General features: G+C 44.3%; 1 protein-coding gene across 12 annotated transcripts in view; it reads left to right on the top strand.

Moving 5' to 3' along the window:
- PTPRT (protein tyrosine phosphatase receptor type T) overlaps nt 1–22,603 on the top strand; it is a 1,149,770-nt gene that overhangs the window by 1,000,578 nt on the left and 126,589 nt on the right. For all 12 annotated transcript variants that reach the window (XM_070801694.1, XM_070801706.1, XM_070801700.1 and 9 more), the window contains one exon: nt 17,475–17,623. In XM_070801694.1, coding sequence (XP_070657795.1) covers nt 17,475–17,623 — 149 coding nt within the window. The remainder of the gene's footprint in view (nt 1–17,474; nt 17,624–22,603) is intronic.

Below are 22,603 nucleotides of genomic sequence, written 5' to 3'. Positions count from 1 at the left end.
TTAAAGAAGGCTTGTTTTGTTTTGGAAAACAGCTTGGTGACAATACGCTTTCCTAGAAACAGAGAAAAGCTAAGAATGCCTATACTTTATTTTACTTCGTTCTTGCTCCCCTGTGCCATTTATTATTTGGACATCTACTGATGAGGGAGAGAACTTCTGGTGAAATATCTAAGTTTAGATATGGTTGATGTGGGATTTCATACATTCTTTTATCTTTGCTTTACACAGTAAACCTACCATGAAAATGGAGGATCTAAGGTTTTTCCAGGAGATGCATGGCTGATGCAAAGTGTATCCATCCACTATATTGCCAGGCAGGTGTCTTCCGGCCATCCAGTCTGGGGGCAGTTTACTGAATAAATCATACTTCTGTAATCTCATCTCCTACTCCTTAAGGATTTTAAACAGCCTTAGCTTTGAACAGTGAAGAGAATAGTACTTGAAACTTAGGAGCAGCATTGTAATAAAAGAACATGGATTCCATTTGCATTTGAACCCTGGACTCCTACTGTCTAACCTAACTTCTCCAAGCCTCTGTTTCCACATCTTATAAAAGGGGAATAGTAAGACCAAATCTGGAGGGTTTCTGTGAGAATTTATCAGGATTACACTTGCAGCATCTGTTCTGTGTCTAGTACATTAGAAGGTGCTCAGCACATTATAGTTATTGTTATTTTTGTATTTTGTTTTATATTAATATGTCCACTCATGTTGTGCAGTGTATAAAGTACTTTCTTGTAGACATCTCTTGAGTTTTTTTTTTTTTTTAGTCTCTTCAGTGAGGAAGTATCATTTTAAGTGTAAGGAAATGAAGGCTCACCACAGTGCCCAGGGCACAGACTATAGGAAGAAAGAAATCTCTGAAACAGAGAGTTGCCAGTTACTAGTGCTGTGATCTTATCATGGGTTGGGAAGTGGATATGACAATAATTCTGAAGAATTTATATGGCAGCAAAACTGATAAGAGTTATACCCTCTAAGACCAGGTAGGATAAGTGATGAATAAGTCAGTCATCACTTATCCCATCAAAGTTAGTCCCTACCTGAAAGTTTATAAAACATTGTTCCAAAGTGTAATGAGGTTGGGGGACATTCCTTTCAATACACTCACTGCATAAAAGGGACAAGAATCAAACAGGAACAAGATTGATCATCTGTTTACAATTTTATGATGTTTTATAATCTGCTTTGGAGAAATACAGACAGAGATTAAAGAGGGATAGGATTAGGATTGCTTTGTGACTTTTTTAAAATAGGTCTCTTGAGTCCCACTTCTAATTTTATGGAGCAAACTTTTGTCTCTTAAGATGGTCTTGTTTAGAGTGTCTTATAAATAGGGTTGTGCCATGGGGGGGATTTTATTCACATTCAGCTCTGCCAGACATAGAGAAATAATTTTGTTTAAAAATGTACCCAGACGATTATGATAGTTAACATGACAACAGGTGTCACGTTTCATTTTCTGAACAGTTAAGGTTTGAAGGCTTTTTTCCCCCCTTCTTTCTTTAAGAATAAATGTTCAATAGCATTTTAGAATCAGCTTGTTTGTGTCTGTAAGAAATCCTGATGGGTTTTGATTGGGCTTGCGTTGAATCTGTAGATCAGTCTGGTAAGATCTGTCATCTTAACAATATTGAGTCATCTGGCCCGGGAACATGGTGAAAGTGAAGTCGCTCAGTCGTGTCTGACTCTTTGCAACCCCATGGACGATAGCCTACCAGGCTCCGCGGTCCATGGGATTTTCCAGGCAAGAATACTGGAGTGGGCTGCCATTTCCTTCTCCAGGGGATCTTCCCAACCCAGGGATCGAACCTGGGTCTCCTGCATTGCAGACAGACGCTTTACCGTCTGAGCCACTGGACATGGTATGTCTATTCATTGGCGTGGGTCTCTTTCAGTGTCTGTAATCACCCTCTTGTAGTTTTTGGCGTGCAGGTCCCGTGCATATTTTGGTGGACTTTTACCTGAACGTTCCTTTTGTGTGTGTGTGCAGTTATAAATGGTACTGTTCTTTTTATTTCATATTCTAACTGCTCATTGTTAAGTATAAATTAGACTGACTTTTGTATATAAAAAATAAATGTGCATGTAAACAAACCAAAAAAGAAAAGAGAGGTCTTGGCTGGAGAAAGAGTAACTTACTTCACATACACAAGGCCGTTGCATGAAAAGATGGAGGAGGCTAACCCAGACCAGGTAGTTAGCAAAGTACCCAGCACATGTTCAAAACGTTAGTTCCCATCTGTCTTGCCTTCTTATGTTCTGTGTTGCTCAAAAAAAGCCAGGCAGTGTTAAGAGGATTTTGGAGCTTGAAACTGTGTAATAGTTAAGACGTTACAATTTAGTTCTAAGCAGACCTGGGTTTGGGTCTTGCTCTGCCGTATACAAGCTGTGTAATCCTGAGCGTGTTTCTCACCCTTTCTGGTCTTCCTTTTCCTACACTGTAATATGGGGCTGATACAAGAAAGGTGGTAAGCTGACCAGGGCGCAGCGCCTGGCACCCAGCAAATGCTCAGTGAGCTTTAGCTATTCTCGTTACTTTGGTTGTTGTTAAGTTCCCAGAGGAAGATGCTGGAGGAGTGTAAAGAACTTCCTAACAATGCTTTTCCCACAGAACCAGTTGAATGTGAGGTAGTGAGCCTCCCATCACCAGAGAATGGACCACCTCCTCGTAGGATGCCACAGAGGAAGTCAAGCTTCCTGAGAGCTTCCCCCTGTGTTGCTGTTGCTGTTGCTGTTAAGTCGCTTCAGTCGTGTCCAACTCTGTGCAACCCCATAGACGGCAGCCCACCAGGCTCCCCTGTCCCTGGGATTCTCCAGGCAAGAATACTGGAGTGGGTTGCCATTTCCTTCTCCAATGCATGAAGGTGAAAAGTGAAAGTGAAGTCGCTCAGTCCTGTCCGACTCTGAGTGACCCCATGGACTGCAGCCCACCAGGCTCCTCCATCCATGGGATTTTCCAGGCAAGAGTACTGGAGTGGGGTGCCATCACCTTCTCCGCCCCCTGTGTTGAGGGACTTCTTTACCATCATCACCCTCCACCATCACTCACGGTAGCATTAGAAGCAAGTGGTAGCCATTCCAGGCCTCCCTGGAGTCATCTAAGACAGGGGTCCTCAACCTCCAGGAGCTAATGCCTGCTGATCCGAGGTGGAGCTGATGTAATAGAAATAAAGTGCAGAATAAATGTAATGCACTTGAGTCATCCCAAAACCATCTCCTCTCATCCATGGAGAAATTACATTCCATGAAACTGGTCCCTGGTGCCAAAAAGTTTGGGGACCACTGCCCTAAGACTCTTGGCCACAGACACAAAGAGCTTGGAGCAGTAGACAGAAATGGTACCTGGGAAAAAAGCAAACACAGACCACACGTTCTTTCCATCAGCTGCAGTTTATGACTGCACATTAAACTCCATTGCTTTCTTTCGGCGGCTGGTGTTGAGACCCGTCATCTCCAGCCCAGTGCCATCCATTCTGGCTTTCCCCAGGAGCACAGACAGACCAGCCACCGTTCTAGTGTACACTAATTAATTTATCTCATGCTTGTGATTTTACGGTGCATAAGTGCTGGAGCATTTCTGTTTATTCTTCTCCCCGCAAAGCACCTCACATTGCATAAAGACCATGAATCTCCATGGCAAACGCCGGCTGTTTTGGGCTCAGGAACAGCCCACCGGCTGCCTCTCATCTTGCCGGTACTGCCTCTTACAGCCACAGGAACAGCTCCATTCATTTATCCTTAATGACATTTTGACGTTTCAATCAGTTCATCAGATGTTCCTTGTGCAAGACTTCTCCCACACAGCCAGGCCAGGACGCCTGGCCACTCTTAATGCATAATGCATGAGACCATTGTGCTGCTCAGTGAAGTGGACCTCTGATGGACCGATACCTCTGCTCTGCACAAACTGTGTGTTCCTAACAGCCCTGGCTCCCCAGGTGACCCACACCACTGCTTCCAGAGCCATTTTCTCTATGTTTCCAGCTGGCTGAGCTCAGAGAAAGCTGGTCAGCTCTAGGAAAGACGTGCTGGTTCAGAAACATACCAGCCCCAGTGCTTCTGGGTGTGGCGGGGAGCAAGAGTGTGCCAAAGCCCTGCCTCACTCAGGGATTTAGAGCAGCTTGGATTCCACTAATTCAGATGGAAGACACACCTATGACAAAGCTAACATCTTGAATTTCATTAAACTGGTGCTGCTTAAAAATAATGATCGTAAAGACATTCTGATAACAATAATGGATATCAAAGAAGAAAGGAAAATTATCCTTAATACCTTCAATCTAACACATCAGCTTAGACATACTTTCTCATAGTAGTAATCACAGTGTAGACACAGTTTTATTTTCCAGTTTTTTTTTTTAACTTAATGTAATCCAGTTAGCACTTTCCTATGTGGTGACATAGTTATCATTTTTAATGGTGCTCCATCATTTTAATAGCTGCATAATATTCCATGCAGGGATGCACCATAATTTCCTGAATGGGCTCCCTATTGTTAGACATTTATGAGGCTTTAACTGATCATTTTCTGTCCAAGAGAAGAATCTGAGGAGGCTGAGAAAGAGAAAGCAGAGCTCTTCAGGCTGAGGAACTGAGGGCCAGATCCCACCTGGTCCCTTTACCTGTTTTAGGAGTTTAGGATTAACTCCGTGAGCCTCAGATCCCTCATCTCTGAAACAGAAGAAATAATCACCACTTTGTAGTGTTACTCTATGTGAGGATTGCAGGTGGTTTCAAGGTACCTAGGACATGGTATGAGTGAAGTGAAGTCACTCAGTCGTGTCTGACTCTTTGCGACCCCATGGACTGTAGCCTGCCAAACTCCTCCACCCATGGGATTTTCCAGGCAAGAATACTGGAGTGGGTCACCATTTCCTTCTCCAGGGGATCTTCCTGACCCAGGGATCGACCCTGGTCTATCACACCGTAGGCAGATTCTTTACTGTCTGAGCCACCAGAGAAGCCCTCATGGTAGCACATGCTAGTATTTACTAAATGTGAAACTATTATGTCCATAGCTGTTCGTTCACCAGTGGATCTCGATCAGAGTCAGGGCAGGTCTGCCTGCCCTACACTCCCCTCCCCCCAGGGACATTGAGCACTGTCTAAACAAATTTTTTTAACTTTTTATTTTGTCTTGAGTATAGCTGATTAACATGTTGTGATAGTTTCAGGTGGAAAGCAAAGGGATTCAGCGATGCATGTACATGTATCCATTCTCCCCAAACTCCCCTCCCCATCAAGGCTGCCACCTGACATTGAGCAGAGTTCCACGTGCTAGACAGTAGGTCCTTGTTGGTTTATCCATTAATGTGTGCCTGCCCATCCCAAACTCCCTAACTATTCCTTTCCCCTATCCTTCTCCCTGGCAACTGTAAGTTCTTTCTCTAAGTCTGTCTCTTTGTTTTGTCAGTTAATTTGTATCACTTCTTTTTAGATTCCACATATAATATATGTCATATGATATTTCTCCTTCTCTGTCTGACTGACTTCACTCAGTATGACAATCTCTAGGTCCGTGTTGCTGCAAATGGTGTTATTTCTTTCTTTTTAATAGCTGAGTAATGTTCCATTGTGTGTATGTATCACATCTTCTCCTTTATCCATTCCTCTGTCGATGGACATTTTGGTTGCTTCCATGTCTTGGGTATTGAAAACGGTGCTGTAATGAACACTGGGGTGTATATATCCTTTCAGATCATGTTTTTGTTTGGATATATGCCCAGGAGTGGGATTGCAGGGTCATATGGTAAACTGTACTTTTAATTTTTTAAGGAACCTCCATGCTGTTCTCCATAGTGGCTGCACCATTTAACATTCCCACCAACAGTGTAGGAGGTAAACACATGTTTGATTGTCACACCTGGGGGTGGGAGAAGCTACTAGAATCTCTTGGGTGGAAGCTAAGTATGCAACTGGATATCTGCAGTGCACAGCACAGCCCCCTCAGCAAAGCATCATCCTGCCCAAAAGTCAGCATGCATGGTTGAGAACCAACCCCCAGCATACATAATGCTGCGTTTTTCAGTATTATCTACATAATATATTTTCCTTTTTTACTATTATTTTATCGGAATAAAATCTCAGGAAAATGGGAATGCTCAACTAAAGGGTATATTATGCTAATTGGCAGTTTTAGGAGACCTGGGATGGGGGTGGGTGATGGGAAGAAGGTTTCAGGTGACTGTTGGTGAAAAGACAGCCAATAAAGGGCATGTGTTCCCCCAGTGGGCAGGAGATGACATCCCATAGACCCATAGTTCTCCAAGATAGTCCCAGCATCTCCTAGAAAGTTGGAAACGCACATTTTCAGGCCTTACCTCATACTCACCAAATCAGAAACCCCAAGAGTAGAGCCCAACCATCCCTGTATTAACATGCTTCTGAGGTGATTCTAATGCACTCTCGGGTTTGTGAATCACCACCACACACCACTTGTAGTGAAAGGCCGACTTACAGAAGAGCAAGTGGATCCCTGGGTCAGGAAGATCCCCTGGGAAAGGGAATGGCTGCTGCTGCTGCTAAGTCACTTCAGCCGTGTCCGACTCTATGTGACCCCATAGACGGCAGCCCCCCAGGCTCCCCCGTCCCTGGGATTCTCCAGGCAAGAACACTGGAGTGGGTTGTCATTTCCTTCTCCAATGCATGAAAGTGAAAAGTGAAAGTGAAGTCGCTCAGTCGTGTCCGACCCTCAGCGACCCCATGGACTGCAGCCTACCAGGCTCCTCCGTCCATGGGATTCTCCAGGCAAGAGTACTGGAGTGGGGAGGGAATGGCTACCCACTCCCATATTCTTGCCTGGAGAATACCATGGACAGAGGAGCCTGGCTGGATACAGTCCATGGAATTGCATAGAGTCAGATACAGCTGAGTGAGTAACACTTTCACTTCAAGGAAGAAGGAATGCAGATGACCAGTATGAAGAAGGAGGAGAAAAAGAACCAGCGTTTGCTGAGTGTCTGTTACAGGTCAAGACTATGCTTAGGAATTAACACATTATTTCTAATCATCCTAGAAACTCTGTAAACTGGAGCTTATCAAAAATCTTCCTACACATGAGTCTCACGGAGATGAAGACACAGTCATGATCTGGTTCGAGCCAATCTAACCTGGGGCCAAAGTGCATGGTATTTCCACAGCACCAAGAATCGAGGGGGTGTTTGCCTGGCCCAAGGGTTTGGAACTCAGTGACCTGAGGCCATTCAGGAAGTTCCCACTATCTGAGCCATAGATTCTGTTCTCACTTTCCTTCAAAGCATTGATTTCCTTCCCATTGCTTAGTATTTAACAAACACTTACATGGAGCTTCTTTGGTAGGTGACAGATCCTATTGTAAGGACTTTAGTATTTGTAAGTCAGCATCTATTGCAAATGCTTGTTGTGAGAATTCACTGTATTATTCCTGTTTACCAGATGAGGAAACTTGAGTTACAAAGAAGCTAAGTCATTGTCCAAGGCCACATAGCCAGTCAGTGGTGGAGCCAGCGTTGGACCCATGCGGTCTGGCTTCAGAGCTTGGAGATGCTGTTCCCACTAGGCTCTGCTTCAGGATCTGAGGGGGAGGGTGACCAGATGCCCAACAAGAGGAGAGCCTTGCATCTGTCTTAGGCCTTCTGCTGTACTGCTTCCCTTTCCAGCTTCAGGGGATGGTCAGATTGGGTCTGACTGTGTACTCAATAGAAAGAGATCCCATCCAGGGGAAGACAGAGAGGCAGATGCAGGCTGGTGAGAGAAGCAGGGACAGGCGGGTGGAGGCACAGACATGGAGAGCAAGAGAGATGGAGGTGACAGTGGTGGTGCCCAAGGTCCCTTGACCTTTTGAATTGTGGTAGTATATGCTACTGTTGCTTCAGTAACTTTGCCATTCTGGTAGAAGCATGAAGAAGCCCCAAGCAAGGGTGATGAGAGTAGGAGAGGAAAGAAAGAAAGATAGCCCTAAGTTGTATCAAACTCTTGCGATCCCATGAACTGCAGCCTGCCAGGATCCTCTGTCCATAGGATTCTCCAGGCAAGAATACTGGAGTGGGTTGCCATTTCCTTCTCCAGGGGAACTTCCCAACCCAGGAACTGAACCCAGGTCTCCCACATTGCAGGCAGATGCTTTACCAACTGAGCGATGATGGGATTAGGAGAGAGAAGACCCACCAGTTATTTTTCCAGGTTTGGTACCCAGCAGAGGTAATGAGCAGACAGAATGTGTAGGGACTCAAGGATGTGAGTGGGTTTGAAAGTGAGCTTTCTGGCTGCATGTATGTGCTTATCCATGTCAGTGTGTGTTTGCCTGGAGAGGAGAGGAGCTGGCTGGTAAAGCTTGGGCACAAGGATATACACGCATGGGTCCTTAGCTGAGTGAGACATAACAAGGAATCTTAGAGGACACTCAGGAGCCTGACTGCCTGGGTTTAAATCCCAGCTCCATCTCTTAAAGCCTGGGTGGCTTTTGGGGAGTTACTTCAACTCTGCCTCACCCTTTCATCTGTAAATGGAATTAGTAATACTATTAATCTTCCAGAGTTATTAGGAGAATTAAAGAAGTTAATTGTGTTTGTAATAGCCTTAAATAATGCCTAGAAAGTGAGCCGATACGGGTTGTGAAAGAATTCACAGAAGGTTTTTATTCCCTTTCCAAGAGAGGAAAAGGGTCAGTCACACAGAGCTGAATGATTGAGTTTCAAAGGGCATGCTGTAGAAAAGAGGGGGTGGTTCATAGTTGTATCTGGCCTGACCGTTCTGCAATAGGATGTGATTCCTGTGAGAATCTAATTTCTTCAGTTATTTTGCAGTCCTTGGGTGTCTGAAAGAGACTTGATAGTGGACCTTGAGAGGCACTATTCTCTTCTGAACAATGTTAGATGGGTTTGCAGAAAGAGAGAAGTGCTATTTGCATGTTTATTAAATAAATACACCAAACTTAGGATTTATCATTTCATGGTTAGTATATTCATTTCCTGGGATTGCCATAATAAGATACCATGGACTGGGTGGCTTAAAACAACTAAATGTATTCTCTCACAGATCTGGAGGCTTAAGTCCAAAATCAAGGAGTCTGTGGGTCATGCTCCCCTTGAGATTCTGAGTAGACACTTTCTTGCCGCTTCCTCATTTCTGACGGAGGCTATAAACTCTTCAGGGTCCCTCAACTTGCAGTTGCCTCACTCCATTCTCTGCCTCTGTCATTACATGGCCACCTCCTTGTGTATCTCTAGCTAAATTCCCCTCTCCTTGTAAGAACAGTAGTCATACTATATTAGAGCCACCTTAACTGCTTTACATCTGTAAGGAGACTATTTCCAAGCCTGCATTGGCCACCAATTTTTCTTGTAGAAAACTTAACATCAATTGTAAGCATTCTCATTTTTCTTGTATTGTAGGTATTTTTGTAGGATTTGGGGAGAAGTTTTAGAAACCATCATCTCATTAAGGAAATACTTCATTATTTTAACTTGAGGTTGCTGAGAATGGATATGAATGAACAAAACAAATGGTACTAAATTGACTTTTTTCCTGTTGTATTAGTAAAATATTTCTAAAGTTGTAAAATATCTAATTCTATAAAGATGCAGTAACATTTTTGAGATGATTAAAAAAAAAGACCCTATTTCCAAATAAGGTCACAGTCACAGAATATGGAAGTCCTAACCTCTGGCATGGGGGGGGCTTCAGTATATCTTTTAGGGCAGCAGTTCCCAATATTTTTTGCACCAGGGAATGGTTTCATGGAAGACAGTTTTTCCAGGGATTCAGGTAGAGGGAATGGTTTGGGGGATGATTCAAGGGCATGGCATTTATTGTGTACTTTATTTCTCTATTACATCAGCTCCACCTCAGATCACCAGGCATTAGATCTGGGAGACTGGGGACCCTTGTTTTAGGGGAACACAATTTAACTGGAAACTGTCATTTTAAAAGCATCAGTTCTTGCAGTGGTTGTTAGATGCCAGTTCCCCACCCCCATAGTGACAACAGTACCAGAAAGCGGCAGCGGTATATCCTTGGTAACTCGCTGAGAGACCTGGACACCTGGAAATGGCACCCAGCTGTCGTAACTCCTGGCCATGCTCCTTCTATGGGGTAGGGACTCTTCATTAATTCCGATCTGCTGAAGACCTTGTTCTCAAAAACGGGGATATCAAACTTTGTTATGCATTAGGATTGCTTGGAGTGCATATTACTCATCTAGAGTTTCTGATTCAGTTGGTCAGGGATGAGGCCAGAGAAATTGTATTTCTAGTATGTTCCCAGGTAGAGCTGATGATGCTGGTTCAGAGACTACTTGGAGAACCACTGTTCCACATTGGTGGTGCTTAAGCTTGGTGGCACATTACAACCACCTAGGGAGCTTCTGGAAACCCAGATGCCCAGGCTGCACCCCAGACCAATTAAATTAGGATCTCATCAGTAATTTTAAAGCTCCCCAAATGATCTGTGCAGCCAAGGCTGAGAAGCACGGCTCCAGAATACATCAAAGAATGTTTTTAGAGAAAAGCCATTCTTCAGGGTATCTATTTTAGAGGATTTGTATTTAATAAATAATGAACCCATTTAAATCAACATGGCTGTGTGCTGTATTTAAAAGGTTACCAGAGAGCATTTATTGAGTGCTTACTGTGTACCGTGCACTGGGGGAAATGCTTTGGTAACTACTACACATCATTTAAATCTTCACAAACACCCTCCCTTCCTGGGGCGCGCTGGTGCTACCTGCAGTTCTGCAGGCAGGAGGAAACTGACATGCAAAGGATTGAGTAACTTGCAAGAGCTCACACAGCAATTCTGAGATGGAGCCAGGTTTTGATGCCAGGCTGTCTGGCACCAAAGCTGATGTTAACTGCTGTGCCATCCTGCCTTCTGAGAGAAGAGGAAATGGTGTGTTCGCCTTTTAATCCTGCAGTTCTCCATATCCTCGTTTACACTGTCAGCTCTGCTGCGGGGTAGCCCAGCTTCTGCCTCAGTTATAGTCATTCTGACTTACTGGGATTTGGATTAATGAGGTTTTGCCGTATTCAACGAGGACTGGAATTGTTACCATGGACAGAATTTGCACTTCTGATTTTGTCCCAAAAGGAGAAGTGGAGGAAAGTTAAAACAGGTGTCCTGAGCTGGCAGGCAGAAAGCAGGATAGGGCCCTGTGACTTCTGCCAACATGCCACATGCCTTGGCTAAGCACCCCTTCTGTCTGGGCCTCAGTTTCTTTTATAAAATGAGAGAATGATGCAGTTCCCTTCCAGTTCTGACGTGTAAATTTAATTAGATATTCAATCATGTCAGCACAGAAACATCCAGGCTTCACAGAGTACAACACCAGCTTTTACTAGGAGTAGAGTTTCAGCGGAGTTTTCTCTGTCTGCCTCCTGTGGATGGACATCTCTCTGGCTCCAGGGTTCCAGTCTTTGTGTTTAAAGTCTGTCCAGAGATGCCAGTAGAGGGTGGGTCAAGGAAAGCCCTATGGGAAGGGAAAGAGAGCCTGGTCAGTGTCTCCCCTGGAGAGTGGGCATGGCTCTTCACATCCAGGGAAGAGCCCTGTGAAATCCCAGCACCCTCTCTCACTTGGCGGGGGTCTCCTGTTCTCTGTTCACACACGCAGGATTTTGCAGGATCCAGATGCTGGAATCATTTATCACCTCTTTTCCAGATAGTTTCTCAGTCTCTACTTGAATTCCTCCAATAATGGGGCGCTTATTACTTCCAAAAGCTTACACAGAGCATGAGTCTTGTCTGGCTTTTCACATCATGGTATCCTATGTTAACAGCCACTGGTACAAAACAGTGTACTGTTAAGTACACTGTTAAGTGCTCATTAAGTATTTTTTTCAACAAATTAATATGCAGGGAGAAATAAGCTACTACCTTTGAGGAGGAGATGATGATTTCTAACAGCAGTGGGCCTTTGAGTTGGTCCCTAAAAGGTGAAGAGAAAGTAGCTGAAGAAGAAAACATGGGAAAGTCAATGCAGGCATTAGGCTCTTCTAAAGGAGACCCAAGCAGTTCTACTTTATTTTTTTATTTGTTTTGCCTGCACTGGGTCTTTGCTGCTTTGCAAGGACTTTGTCTAGTTGCAGCAAGCGGGGGCTGCTCTTCAGTGCAGCGCCTGGGCTTTTCGCTGTGGGCTTCTCTTGCTGCGGGACCTCAGGCTCTGGGTGCGCTGGCTTTGGTAGCTGCAGCACTCGGGCTCGGTAGCTGCAGCTGACGGGCCCTCGAGTGCAGGCTCGGTAGTTGTGGTGCAGCAGGCTTAGTTGCTCCGTGGCATGTGGCGTCTTCCAGTACCAGAGATCAAACCCATGTCCCCTGCATTGGCAGGCAGATTCTTATCCACCAGGGAAATCAAAGCAGTTCTACTTTACTAGAAATTTCTTCCTTGTGTCCAGCCAACATGGTGTTTCTAATTCTGCCTCTTGGGGCCACATAGAACCAGGTACCACAGATGTGAAAAGAGCATTCCAGAATATTTCCTTTCCATGAGAAACATCCCTGTGTGTTTCAGACACTCTTCTTCCTCCTGTCATAGCACGATTCTGGAACCTCTCACAGCCTACAGTTCTCTCCCTTGAGCCATTCCACCCGCCACCCTCCCTTACAAAGACTGGTACTCAGGGTTCACAGAACTCATAGTCCCTTGTGGACACATCCCCAGCCACCAGCCCTCACTCAGCTAACAAGCAAAGGTCGGGGAGACCTCGCAGTGATCTGTCATATCACACTGTCCCAACGTGTCAGAAGCAGGAAACTTGGATCGCTATGCCTTGAAACGTTCTTCAACTCTCCAAGGACCCAGCAGAGAAATAGATAGGCTTGTGCAACGCCTGCTTTCTAACAGCTCTCAGTACCCCCTGCTGGTAAAATTGTGTGACCCAATTGGAAGGAATCTCAGAACAACTAGAGAAAAAAATTCCAAGTTCACAAAGTTACAAGTACTAGAGTCTTACGGGATCTGAGGACTGCGTGAGTTATGCGACCCATGCCGTGTTCCATGTGGCTGTCATAGAAGGTTTTTTTGGTTTTTTTTTTTTATTTAAAGCATTCTATAACTATGGCCATTCTGTGGGCTCTGAGGGAGAAAAAGAAGTCTCTGCCTTCTATGTACATTCCATCATTTCTTCAGACATCCTAGGAAGGAAATGCTAAGTTGTTAGATAAAACTATTCATTAAATAGAAATGTTTCAGGTCCCCAACTAATTTCATGCAGCTTTTTCTTCCTCTTTCCTTGCATATATCTGTTTTTAAGTGGTTATAATTTGTAGTCAGAGGAGAATGACAGTCTTTTCTGCACTTCAGATTGTAGACTTTAAAACATAAATTTGCACAGCAAATTTATTGAGCGCCGGCTACATGCCAGACACTCAGCAAGAGGTTGGAGTAGATCCAGGAGGTTAGAAGAGGTTCACCCAAGAGGTGCTTGCCTTCCTGGGTAAGAGAGTTGAATCACTGCAGTTGGGTTAGTCAAGTGCTTAGTTCACATGGCAACGAGGCCCTCGGTGATCCCCTGACAGGGTTCAAACCAGCTATTTGCTGCTCTCCTCTCGCCATATGTATTGTTCCTTCTTGGCTTTCATCATGTTTGTGATTTTATATCGATTTCTGTATTTCCCTGTCTAGTGCCTGTCTCTGTCATTAGTCTCTGTGTCCTAGGAAGGTGAAGGTCATGTTGGTGTTTGACACCGTCATCTTCCATCGAGCAGAGACTGGCACACGTAGGTGCTAAATAAATGTGTTCAGTGGAAGCATCCACCCAGAAGAGAGAACCATATATCTTTTGGGGGAGCAAGAGAAGATGTGACATCTGAATGCCACTGAGTCTTAAAGGATAAAGGAGGTGGTCCAGGGAGAATAACAGGGGCATACTGAGGAGTGAGGAGTAAGTAGTAAGGAGTAAGGAATGCTCAGGAGAGGGGAGTGCGGGAGCTAGTGTTCCCTAAAAGGAGATGTGTGTGGAAGATGAGGTCGAGTAGAAGCCTGGAGCCATACGCTTGAGGGTCTGATATGCCCCACTCATGAGTTTGGATGCTCCCCTCTCTTTAGGAGGAAGAGGGAGGGGAATCAGCTAAGTTCTGTGACCATAGGAGTGAATATGATCTCCCCTAAATTATTTTTTTTAATTATTTATTTATCTGACTGTGCTGGGTCTTAGTTGCGGCACACAGGATCTTTGATCTTCCTTGCCGCGTACAGGATCTTTAGTTGCAGCTTGCAAACTTGCAGCATGTGGGATCTAGTTCTCTGACCAGGAATCAAACCTGGGTCCCCTGCATTGGGAGCATGGGATCTCACCCACTGGACTACCAGGGGAGTTCCCCTAAATTACTAGGATGGTTTTTAATACTTAAATTATGAATAAGATCCCCAAAGTATGGTTTTGTGTTTTATTCCTTCTACATACCTTTCATTTCCATTTTGTAGCTACAATACCTGTCTACATATTTTTAAATTTTAGGTAGCATCATCATTACCATGAAAACATTGTGTCAACCATTGGCTAAAAACTAAGAATGTGAAAAACCTTAGTTGTCCAATTTTTAAATATATGCTTTGGAGAGGCTCCATTTAAAAAAATTTTTTTACTCGGATGTTCAGAGCTACCCAAACATTACTATAAAATGCCACTTTTCATAGAGGCAGCCAAGGTCTTTTTATTATATTATGCCTTTGGAAACCAATGATTTGTGCCTAAGACAATTCTCTCCATATTATTTTACCCTGAATAGAATGAGGTTGGTTGGGAGTTCTGCCCTAAGGAAATATCAAAACCCCAATACATACTCATTTATAGTTCGAAAGTGAACTCTCTTATCAGATTTCCTTTTATTTCCTGCTGGGGCAGTATGAACAGAACTCAGATGGAGGCAGAGGGTCTGCTGTATATCTTTTCAAATTTATGATTAAGAAGGTCACATATACATTTTTAAACACACTCCTTTTTGATAATAAATGAAGAATGAAACTGTGAAATGTCATCAGAAGCCGAATTACTCGTTTTTCGTTCATTCGCATACCCCTGCCTGCTGGCTGATTGCCTGCCAATGGTGAGAAAGGCCCAAGTAACCGAATGCTGCATTTCTTAAGGTTTTGCTGTCTGTCTGGAATAGCCTCACTGGTGGAGCAGCATGCCTGTGGCCAGAGCATTTTAACCGAAAGATGCACTTCTATTCCTGAGCCCCCTTCCTTGCCCCAGGCCAATTTTAAAAAAATGAATAATTCCATTTTAGCCTGCGTTTGTCTTCACATTGTGGCCAGAATGGGAGAAGTGAAAGCTCTTCTCTTCCCAAGTCCAGATCCTCTCTAGATGCTTCTCTTTTATGTTCTCTGTCTGTAGAGCAGGCTCTAAATGGATGCCATGCCTTTGGCATGAGCCCCTCTAACAGATCATGGTGGGAGGGGAGGATATAGTCAGGGGATCTGTGCCTGTGGGTCCCTTCCTGCAAGGTCATTTAGCACTGGCTGGATCCTTTGGGAGAAGATCACTGCTTCTATACAGGCGGCCTCCTCTTCACAACACCTTTTGGGTCCTGGTGGCGGCTCCCTCTTCTTGTGCCTCTGGACCCACAGGTGATAAACAGCTCTCCTGTCCCTGTATTATACCTCGGGTTCCATAGAGTTGCAAAGAGTCGGACATGACTGAAGTGGCTTAGCCTGCAAGCGTGTATACAAAAGTCTCTAAAATATTCCTGTGTGTGTATGTGTGCGTGTGTGCACACACAGATATCAGTCATATCTGACTCTCTATGACCCCATGAACTATAGCCTGCCAGGCTCCTCTGTCCTAGAATTTTCCAGGCAAAAATACTGGAACTGCTTGCCATTTCCTGCTCCAGGGGATCTTCTTGACCCAGGGTTCGAACCCACATGTCTTGCATCTCCTGCATTGGCAGACAGATTCTTTACCCCGTGCCACCTGGGAAGCCTAGGTTTATCACTGCATCTAATACCTCCTCTGACAGGGGCTCATTACCTCTTGAAACTGCCTATTTCATTGTCAGATGGGCTCAACTTTGGAAATTTTCTATGCAGTGCTGAATTTGACCTCTCTGCAACATCTGTTCTTTGTGTGTTAAAGTAAGAGTGACCAGGATTGAATTTGAAGTCAAGCCCTGTGAAAAATGGAGCAAGAGACCTGAAAGAATTTACCCTCTAGATATTTCATGCGCAACCCATAGGTTTGCATATCATAGGAACAAAACTACTGTATTTAGGTGGGTGCGTATTGGGTAAACTCAGAGGGACTAGGTCTTTTTTTATTTACAAATATTTGAAGAACTGCCATAGGTTATGACTAGGTTAGTCATAGTTTTATATCTCTGACAATAAATCTAAGACCCAATAGTTGATATATAAGGGGAGTAGATTTCAAATCCACACAAGAGCTTTTAACTCTCAGTCTCCTAGTGAGGTGGCAAAGTCTCCATTACTTTATATAATCCAGGGTGGGTTGGGGGTGGGATTCCACAGCAGGACTGCTAGAGAGAGGACTCCCGCAGTAGAAGGCAGTTGAATCAGTGGTGATGATACAAAAGCCAGAAGAGCAGCTGCCGCATGTTCAGCATTCGCTGCGCGCCAGGCACCGTGCTCCATACACATTATCTCACTTAGTCCTCATGTAATTCCTCTGATGTTGCCCTGTGAAGTTCAGAACTTAATGAGGTTAAGGAAATTGCCCTGCCTCGTGCAGCCACAGGCTGCATGGAGGGTAGATACAAACCCAGGTCTGTCTGATGCCAGAGCTGATGGTTTTAATCCCAGTGTTGGTGTTAGAATCACCCGGGGAACTTGCCATACAGACTTTTAGTCCTTGTCCTGCTTGTATGACTCTGGGATCCGTGGGCTTTTTCAGCTGAGTGATTCTGATGTACACGAGTTTGAGCATGGCTGCTCCAGGTCATCGTCATCATTGTCATCATTGTCATCGTCATCATTATTGTAAATGCCCATCTGGCTCTGAGGGTTGCTATAGGGATAACTGTACATCTAGTTCTGCTTTAACTTTTAACCTTTTGAGCTATAGGGCTGACTAACGTCCACTCTTACCCCCTGCCCCCACCAGCCCCTACTTCAATCCACCATTGTTTTGTGGGTTTTTTCATGAGCTCAGTCACGGAGAATGGCCAGACTTCATTCATTATGAACATCCTTCAGAGCCCCACAGGACAAATTCCACATGACCGTGTCTTCCTTTTAAAGGTAGAGAAGTGTTATGGACATCTCATTATTTCCCATTTTAAGCTCAGTAAAGAACACATCATTTGTTGGGGGTGAGGCAGAATGAATGTCATATTTCTGAAACTGAAGCCATGAAAAGTTTCAGGATGACTTAGGCTTATCCCACCTTGACCTTGGAGGACCTTCCTTGACCCTGTTTCTGGGCAATGCACCAGGCTTTGGGGGTTGAGGATGGGTGGGAAAAGAGCAGTCTGATCTTCCAGCCCATTGAAGCAACTGTCACCATCTGACTGTGATTTTTCCCCTTGCACATGTCCCAAAGGAAGCTGGCCAAGAAGCAGAAGGAGACCCAGAGTGGAGCGCAGAGGGAAATGGGGCCCGTGGCCTCAGCCGACAAACCCACTGCCAAGCTCAGCTCCAGCCGCAATGATGAAGGCTTCTCCTCTAGCTCACAGGATGTGAATGGATTCGGTAAGTTGAGCCAACCAAGGGGAAGGGGATATCTGTGGTCTGGCTTGACCCTGGTACCTCTGCTATTGACCCCTCCCAGTGTCAAGTGCTGTAGGACATGGGGGCCGCATGCTTCCCTGGGATCATCAGGATGAAAGTGTTCCCTGGCAAAGACTGGGGCCACCCATCCTGGGTGAAAAGGAAAATTTCAGAATCCATCCCAAAGCAGATGGAAATAATGGCAAGTCATCTTAACTGCTGCTTGTGCACAGAAAGCAGGTTAAAACTAAGAAACAAGAAGGAGACCATGATTACACACTTAAGGAGAAAAACATGCCATACTGAATTGAGCATCGTAGAGCTGTCAAAGCAGTGTTTCACATAGACCATGAAAGGTAAATGACTTATGGGTTACGACTGTCTCCATTTCTCAGCTTAGGAAACTGAGGCTCAGAGACGTGCTTTCTCCAAAGCCCCGTGGTTGACGAGTAACTCATTCTGTCCTGGAAGCCGTGCCTTCCCAGCCTTGCCCAGTTCCCAAGTGGTATTAAGTCAAAAGCAATGGTGTTCTTATGCAGACTTAACACAGGATCTCAAGCTAATAGAAGTGGCCACGGTTTCAGGGTTGACCCCTGTCCAAAGGAGAACCTCAGGACTAGTAACCTAAAGGTATCTTGGCAATCAGACTCAAGAAAGCTGACTTTTGCTCTTAAGTTTCTGAAAGCCGGTTCTTTTTCTAGTTTTCATAGAAATGCTGGATTCCCCAGCCTCTGCTCCAAATTGGGGAAAGCAGGAAATCTAAAGGAATATGAACAGAGACACATGTTCTCTCCACACTGTGCCATTGGCAAAGGGAAGAAATCATATTTTGTAAAAATCACTTTATTGTTGTTATTTTTCATTGTTCAGTCAGTAAGTCGTGTCTGACTATTTGTGATTCCGTGGAGTGCAGCATGCTAGGCTTCCCTGTCCTTCACTATCCCCTGCAGTTTGCTCAGACTCATGTCATTGAGTCTATGATGCCATCCAACCATCTCATCCTCTGTCATCCCCTTCTCCTCCTTCCCTCAATCTTTCACAGCATCAGGGTCTTTTCCAATGAGTCTGCGCTTTGCACCATGTGGCCAAAGTATTGAAGCTGCGGCTTTAGCATCAGTCCTTCCAGTGAATATTCAGGGTTGACTTCCTTTAGGATTGGCTGGTTGGATCTCCTTGCAGTACAAGGGACTCTCAAGAATCTTCTCCAACACCACAGATCAAAAGCATCAGTTCTTCAGCGCTCAGCTTTCTTTATGGTTCAACTTTCACATTCATACACGACTAGTGGAAAAACCATAGCTTTGACTAGACAGACCTTTGTCAGCAAAGTAATGTCTCTGCTTTTTAATATGCTGTCTAGATTGGTCATAGCTTTTCTTCCAAGGAGCAAGCGTCTTTTAATTTCATGGCTACAATCCCCATCTGCAATTATTTTGGAGCCCAAGAAAACAAGAAAACAATGTTTCCATTGTTTCCCCATCTATTTGCCGTGAAGTGATGGGACCAGATGCCATGATCATCATTTTTTGAATGTTGAGTTTTAAGCCAACGTTTTCTCTCCCCTCTTTCCCCTCATCCAGTGGTTCTTTAGTTCCTCTTTGCTTTCTGTCATTAGAGTGTTATATTCTGCATATCTGAGGTTGTTGATATCTCTCCCTGAAATCTTGATTCCAGCTTGTGCTTCATCAAGCCTGGCATTTCTCATGATATACTCTGCATATAAGTGATATAAGCACGGTGACAATATACAGCCTTGGCGTACTCCTTTCCCAATTTGGAACCAGTCCATTGTTCCATGTCCAGTTCTAACTGTTGTTTCTTGACCTGCGTACAGGTTTCTCAGAAGGTAGGTAAGGCGGTCTGGTAGTCCCATCTCTTTAAGAATTTTCCACAGTTTGTTGTGATCCACACAGTCAGAGATTATAGCATAGTCAATGAAGCAGATTTTTTTTTGGAATTCCTGAAACCCATGAACAATTTGAAAAGGCAAAAACCAAAACACATGGATAAGATCAATCTGGGATGACGGGGATCTATGAGAGGATGAAGACAGAAAGGAAACAAGCATTTATGGACCACCTTTGTCCACACCACAGCCCGGGAGATGCTTTCTATGCTTGTTCCCATTTTATAGAAGATGCATCCAGAGTTCAGTGTTTGGCTGACCTGCCCACTGGTACACAGCTGTTTCCTGGTGGATCCAGGGTGCAAGGCTACCGCAGACCCCTGATTCCTAATCTTACATGCAGCACAGCACCTAGCTGTGGAAGTTTACAAAAGCCGCATGTCTAGGCCCCACACCTTACTCGCTGAATCAGAACCTCCTGGGGCACCAGGAGTGGGAGTGGGACTCAGGGATATAGGTTTTGTAAAAGCCACTCAGGGGTTTCTTACAGGCACCTTGGTTAGAAGCACTGCACTTTGAAAGAGGCAGCAGAGGTTTTCAAATACTGACATGCTGCCTTGGGAAAGAGATTTTGCTTTAAACATATAATGATTGAAAAAACATTAAAATGAATACCCTTTTACCTAGGCTCTCCAGTTGTTCACAATTTGCAACATTTGCACTCACTCTCCCTCTCTTTCTCTCTCTCTCATACACACACACAATACACACACACAATATATACACACGCACTACACAATTTTCTGAACCATCTAGATGTAAGTTTTGGACATCATGAAACTCCCACCTCCAGAAAATTCAGCACGTTTCCTGAGAATGAGGACAGCTCTTCAGCATGATTGCAGTAAAATTACCTTACTCTAGAAATGTGACCTTGTTTCAGTCTCTGATAGACCACTCCATAGCTGAATTTCCCCCATGGCCCTAAAGTATTCTCTCTTTTATTTGTTACTATCTTTTGGATCCAGGATTCAGTCAAGGTGCTCACTTTATATTTGACCACATTTTCCATCACCTTTTTATCTACAATATTCTTCCACCTTTAGTTTTTCTTTCAGGATACTGACATCTTTTAAAAATCCAGGCCAGCTGTCCAATACTCCTGAGTCGAGATTCGTTTGAAATTTTTTGTCATGATCATATTCAGGTTAAACATTTTGGCAAAAATGCTGCACAGGTGACGTTGTGTACATACTTCCCTTTGCATCATGTCAATAGAAACTGTCACTCTGATAAACTATCACAAAGCTATCACTTTGCCCACTCTTGGTGATGCTGAGTTTGAGTGCTTGTTAAGGTTGAGAATTGGGCAGAGTCTTAACAGTACATACTGATTATTTCATGAGCAAATATTTAGCTTGTTTTTCTCAGCAGAGCAAGTTTACAGTCTGCCTAACCACAAAGTCAGTTCTTTATTTAAAAAAGTAATTTGTTTACTTTTGTTTGTGCTGAGTCTTTGTTGCTTCCAGGACCTCTCTCTAGTTGCAGCGAGCAGGGTCCACTCTCGGGTAGCAGTGTGCGGGGCCCGTGGCTTCTTTCGATGGGGAGCACAGGCTCTGGGCCACATGGGCTCAGAAGTTGTGGCTCCCGGGCCCTGGAGCTCAGGCTCAAGAATTGTGGCGCCTGGGCTTAGTTGCTCCTCGGCATGTAGGATCTTGCCTGATCAGGGATCGAACCCACGTCTCCTGCATTGGCAGGCAGATTCTTTACCAGTGGGCCACCAGGGAAGCCCTGTCTCCCCACAGAGTCAGTTCTTAATCCATTCTCCACACAGGTGAATTTCTGGGATTTGTACATTCCAGCAGAGGGCAGGAGAGGCAGAAAAGGGGATGGCAGGGAACTGGGCTTGCTTTCTCCTTATAGGTGCACGCTGAGCACCCCCCGACCCCACCCCCTGCCTCTGACTGTGTTAACTTGTCACTGACTCTCCTGCTTTTGTTCTGGGCAAGGGAGTTTACTAGCAGGTCTAGCTGTTGGCACTTGCTGGCCAAGTGGTACCTATTCACCAAAATCTTTCCTGTCCAGGCCAAGCTCTTGTGCACACTTATTCCATTTGTAAAAGTGTCGTGGGAGGACTCTGAAGACCAAAGAGATGTGGTCAGAGACACACGCAAACATCATGACACCCAATTTATAGGTATTTGACCTCAAGTCAAAACCTGGGGAACACCAGTTTCTTGGATTTCAAGGGGAAAATACCACCTGCATTTCCCCCATGGGCTAAAACTTAGACTGTTTAAGATGAAAGCACCCAAGACCGGGATAGATTGGCCAGCCAGTGAGGAAGAAACAGCAGATCCAATAAAATCGAATTAGATGTTTTAAAGTCCAGACACAATCTTTCCAAGATTGATATGTGTGTGTTTTATATTTATATACACACAGGCATAACATGCATACATACACAAACATATGTGTATATATACATATTTTTATGTACATTTATTTTAATATTGTTTTTAAAAAGAAGTTCAATCAACATTATACTCAATCATTAAGACATTTTGCATTTTTCTGAATCAATGAGTAATTAGGATTCTGTCTATTTATCTGGTATCCTCAGGCTAGAACCACAAACATGTTCTGGGGATTCTTTTGAATGCCCTGAAATGCATCAGGTACCTTTTAAAATGCTCTGTGGACCCACTTGGATGTGATTTGAAGGGGGGAAAATGTAAGTAATGCTTACATTGGAGATGTGGAAATTGCTCCTGAAATCACTCTGATGTATGTAAAATTGAATCTATTTTTGTGACATTAGGAAAGTGACTGGCCTCTGCATCAGTGTCTTTAGGAGGCCCTGAGATTATTCGCAAATGTTGAGGAAGCATTGAGCAGAGAATAGGTGTCACATTGGAAAAGATTACAGAAAAACCTGCCCTGAGCAATTATTTCATTATGGAACAGGTGGTCCCTGACCTAATTCAACCTTGGCACCCAACTGTATGAGTTTGTTTTCCCGAATTTTCAATTCCAAGTGACTGCTGAGTTCTACAGCATCCATTCCATCAAGCCTCCCAATTTTGTAGAGGGCTAGTGACCTCCAGGATACAGGG

This window comes from Bos indicus, chromosome 13, assembly GCF_029378745.1.
Source record: "Bos indicus isolate NIAB-ARS_2022 breed Sahiwal x Tharparkar chromosome 13, NIAB-ARS_B.indTharparkar_mat_pri_1.0, whole genome shotgun sequence".
In the NCBI taxonomy this organism is placed as follows: Eukaryota; Metazoa; Chordata; class Mammalia; order Artiodactyla; family Bovidae; genus Bos; species Bos indicus.
This window is presented reverse-complemented; position numbering and strand designations above follow the sequence as displayed.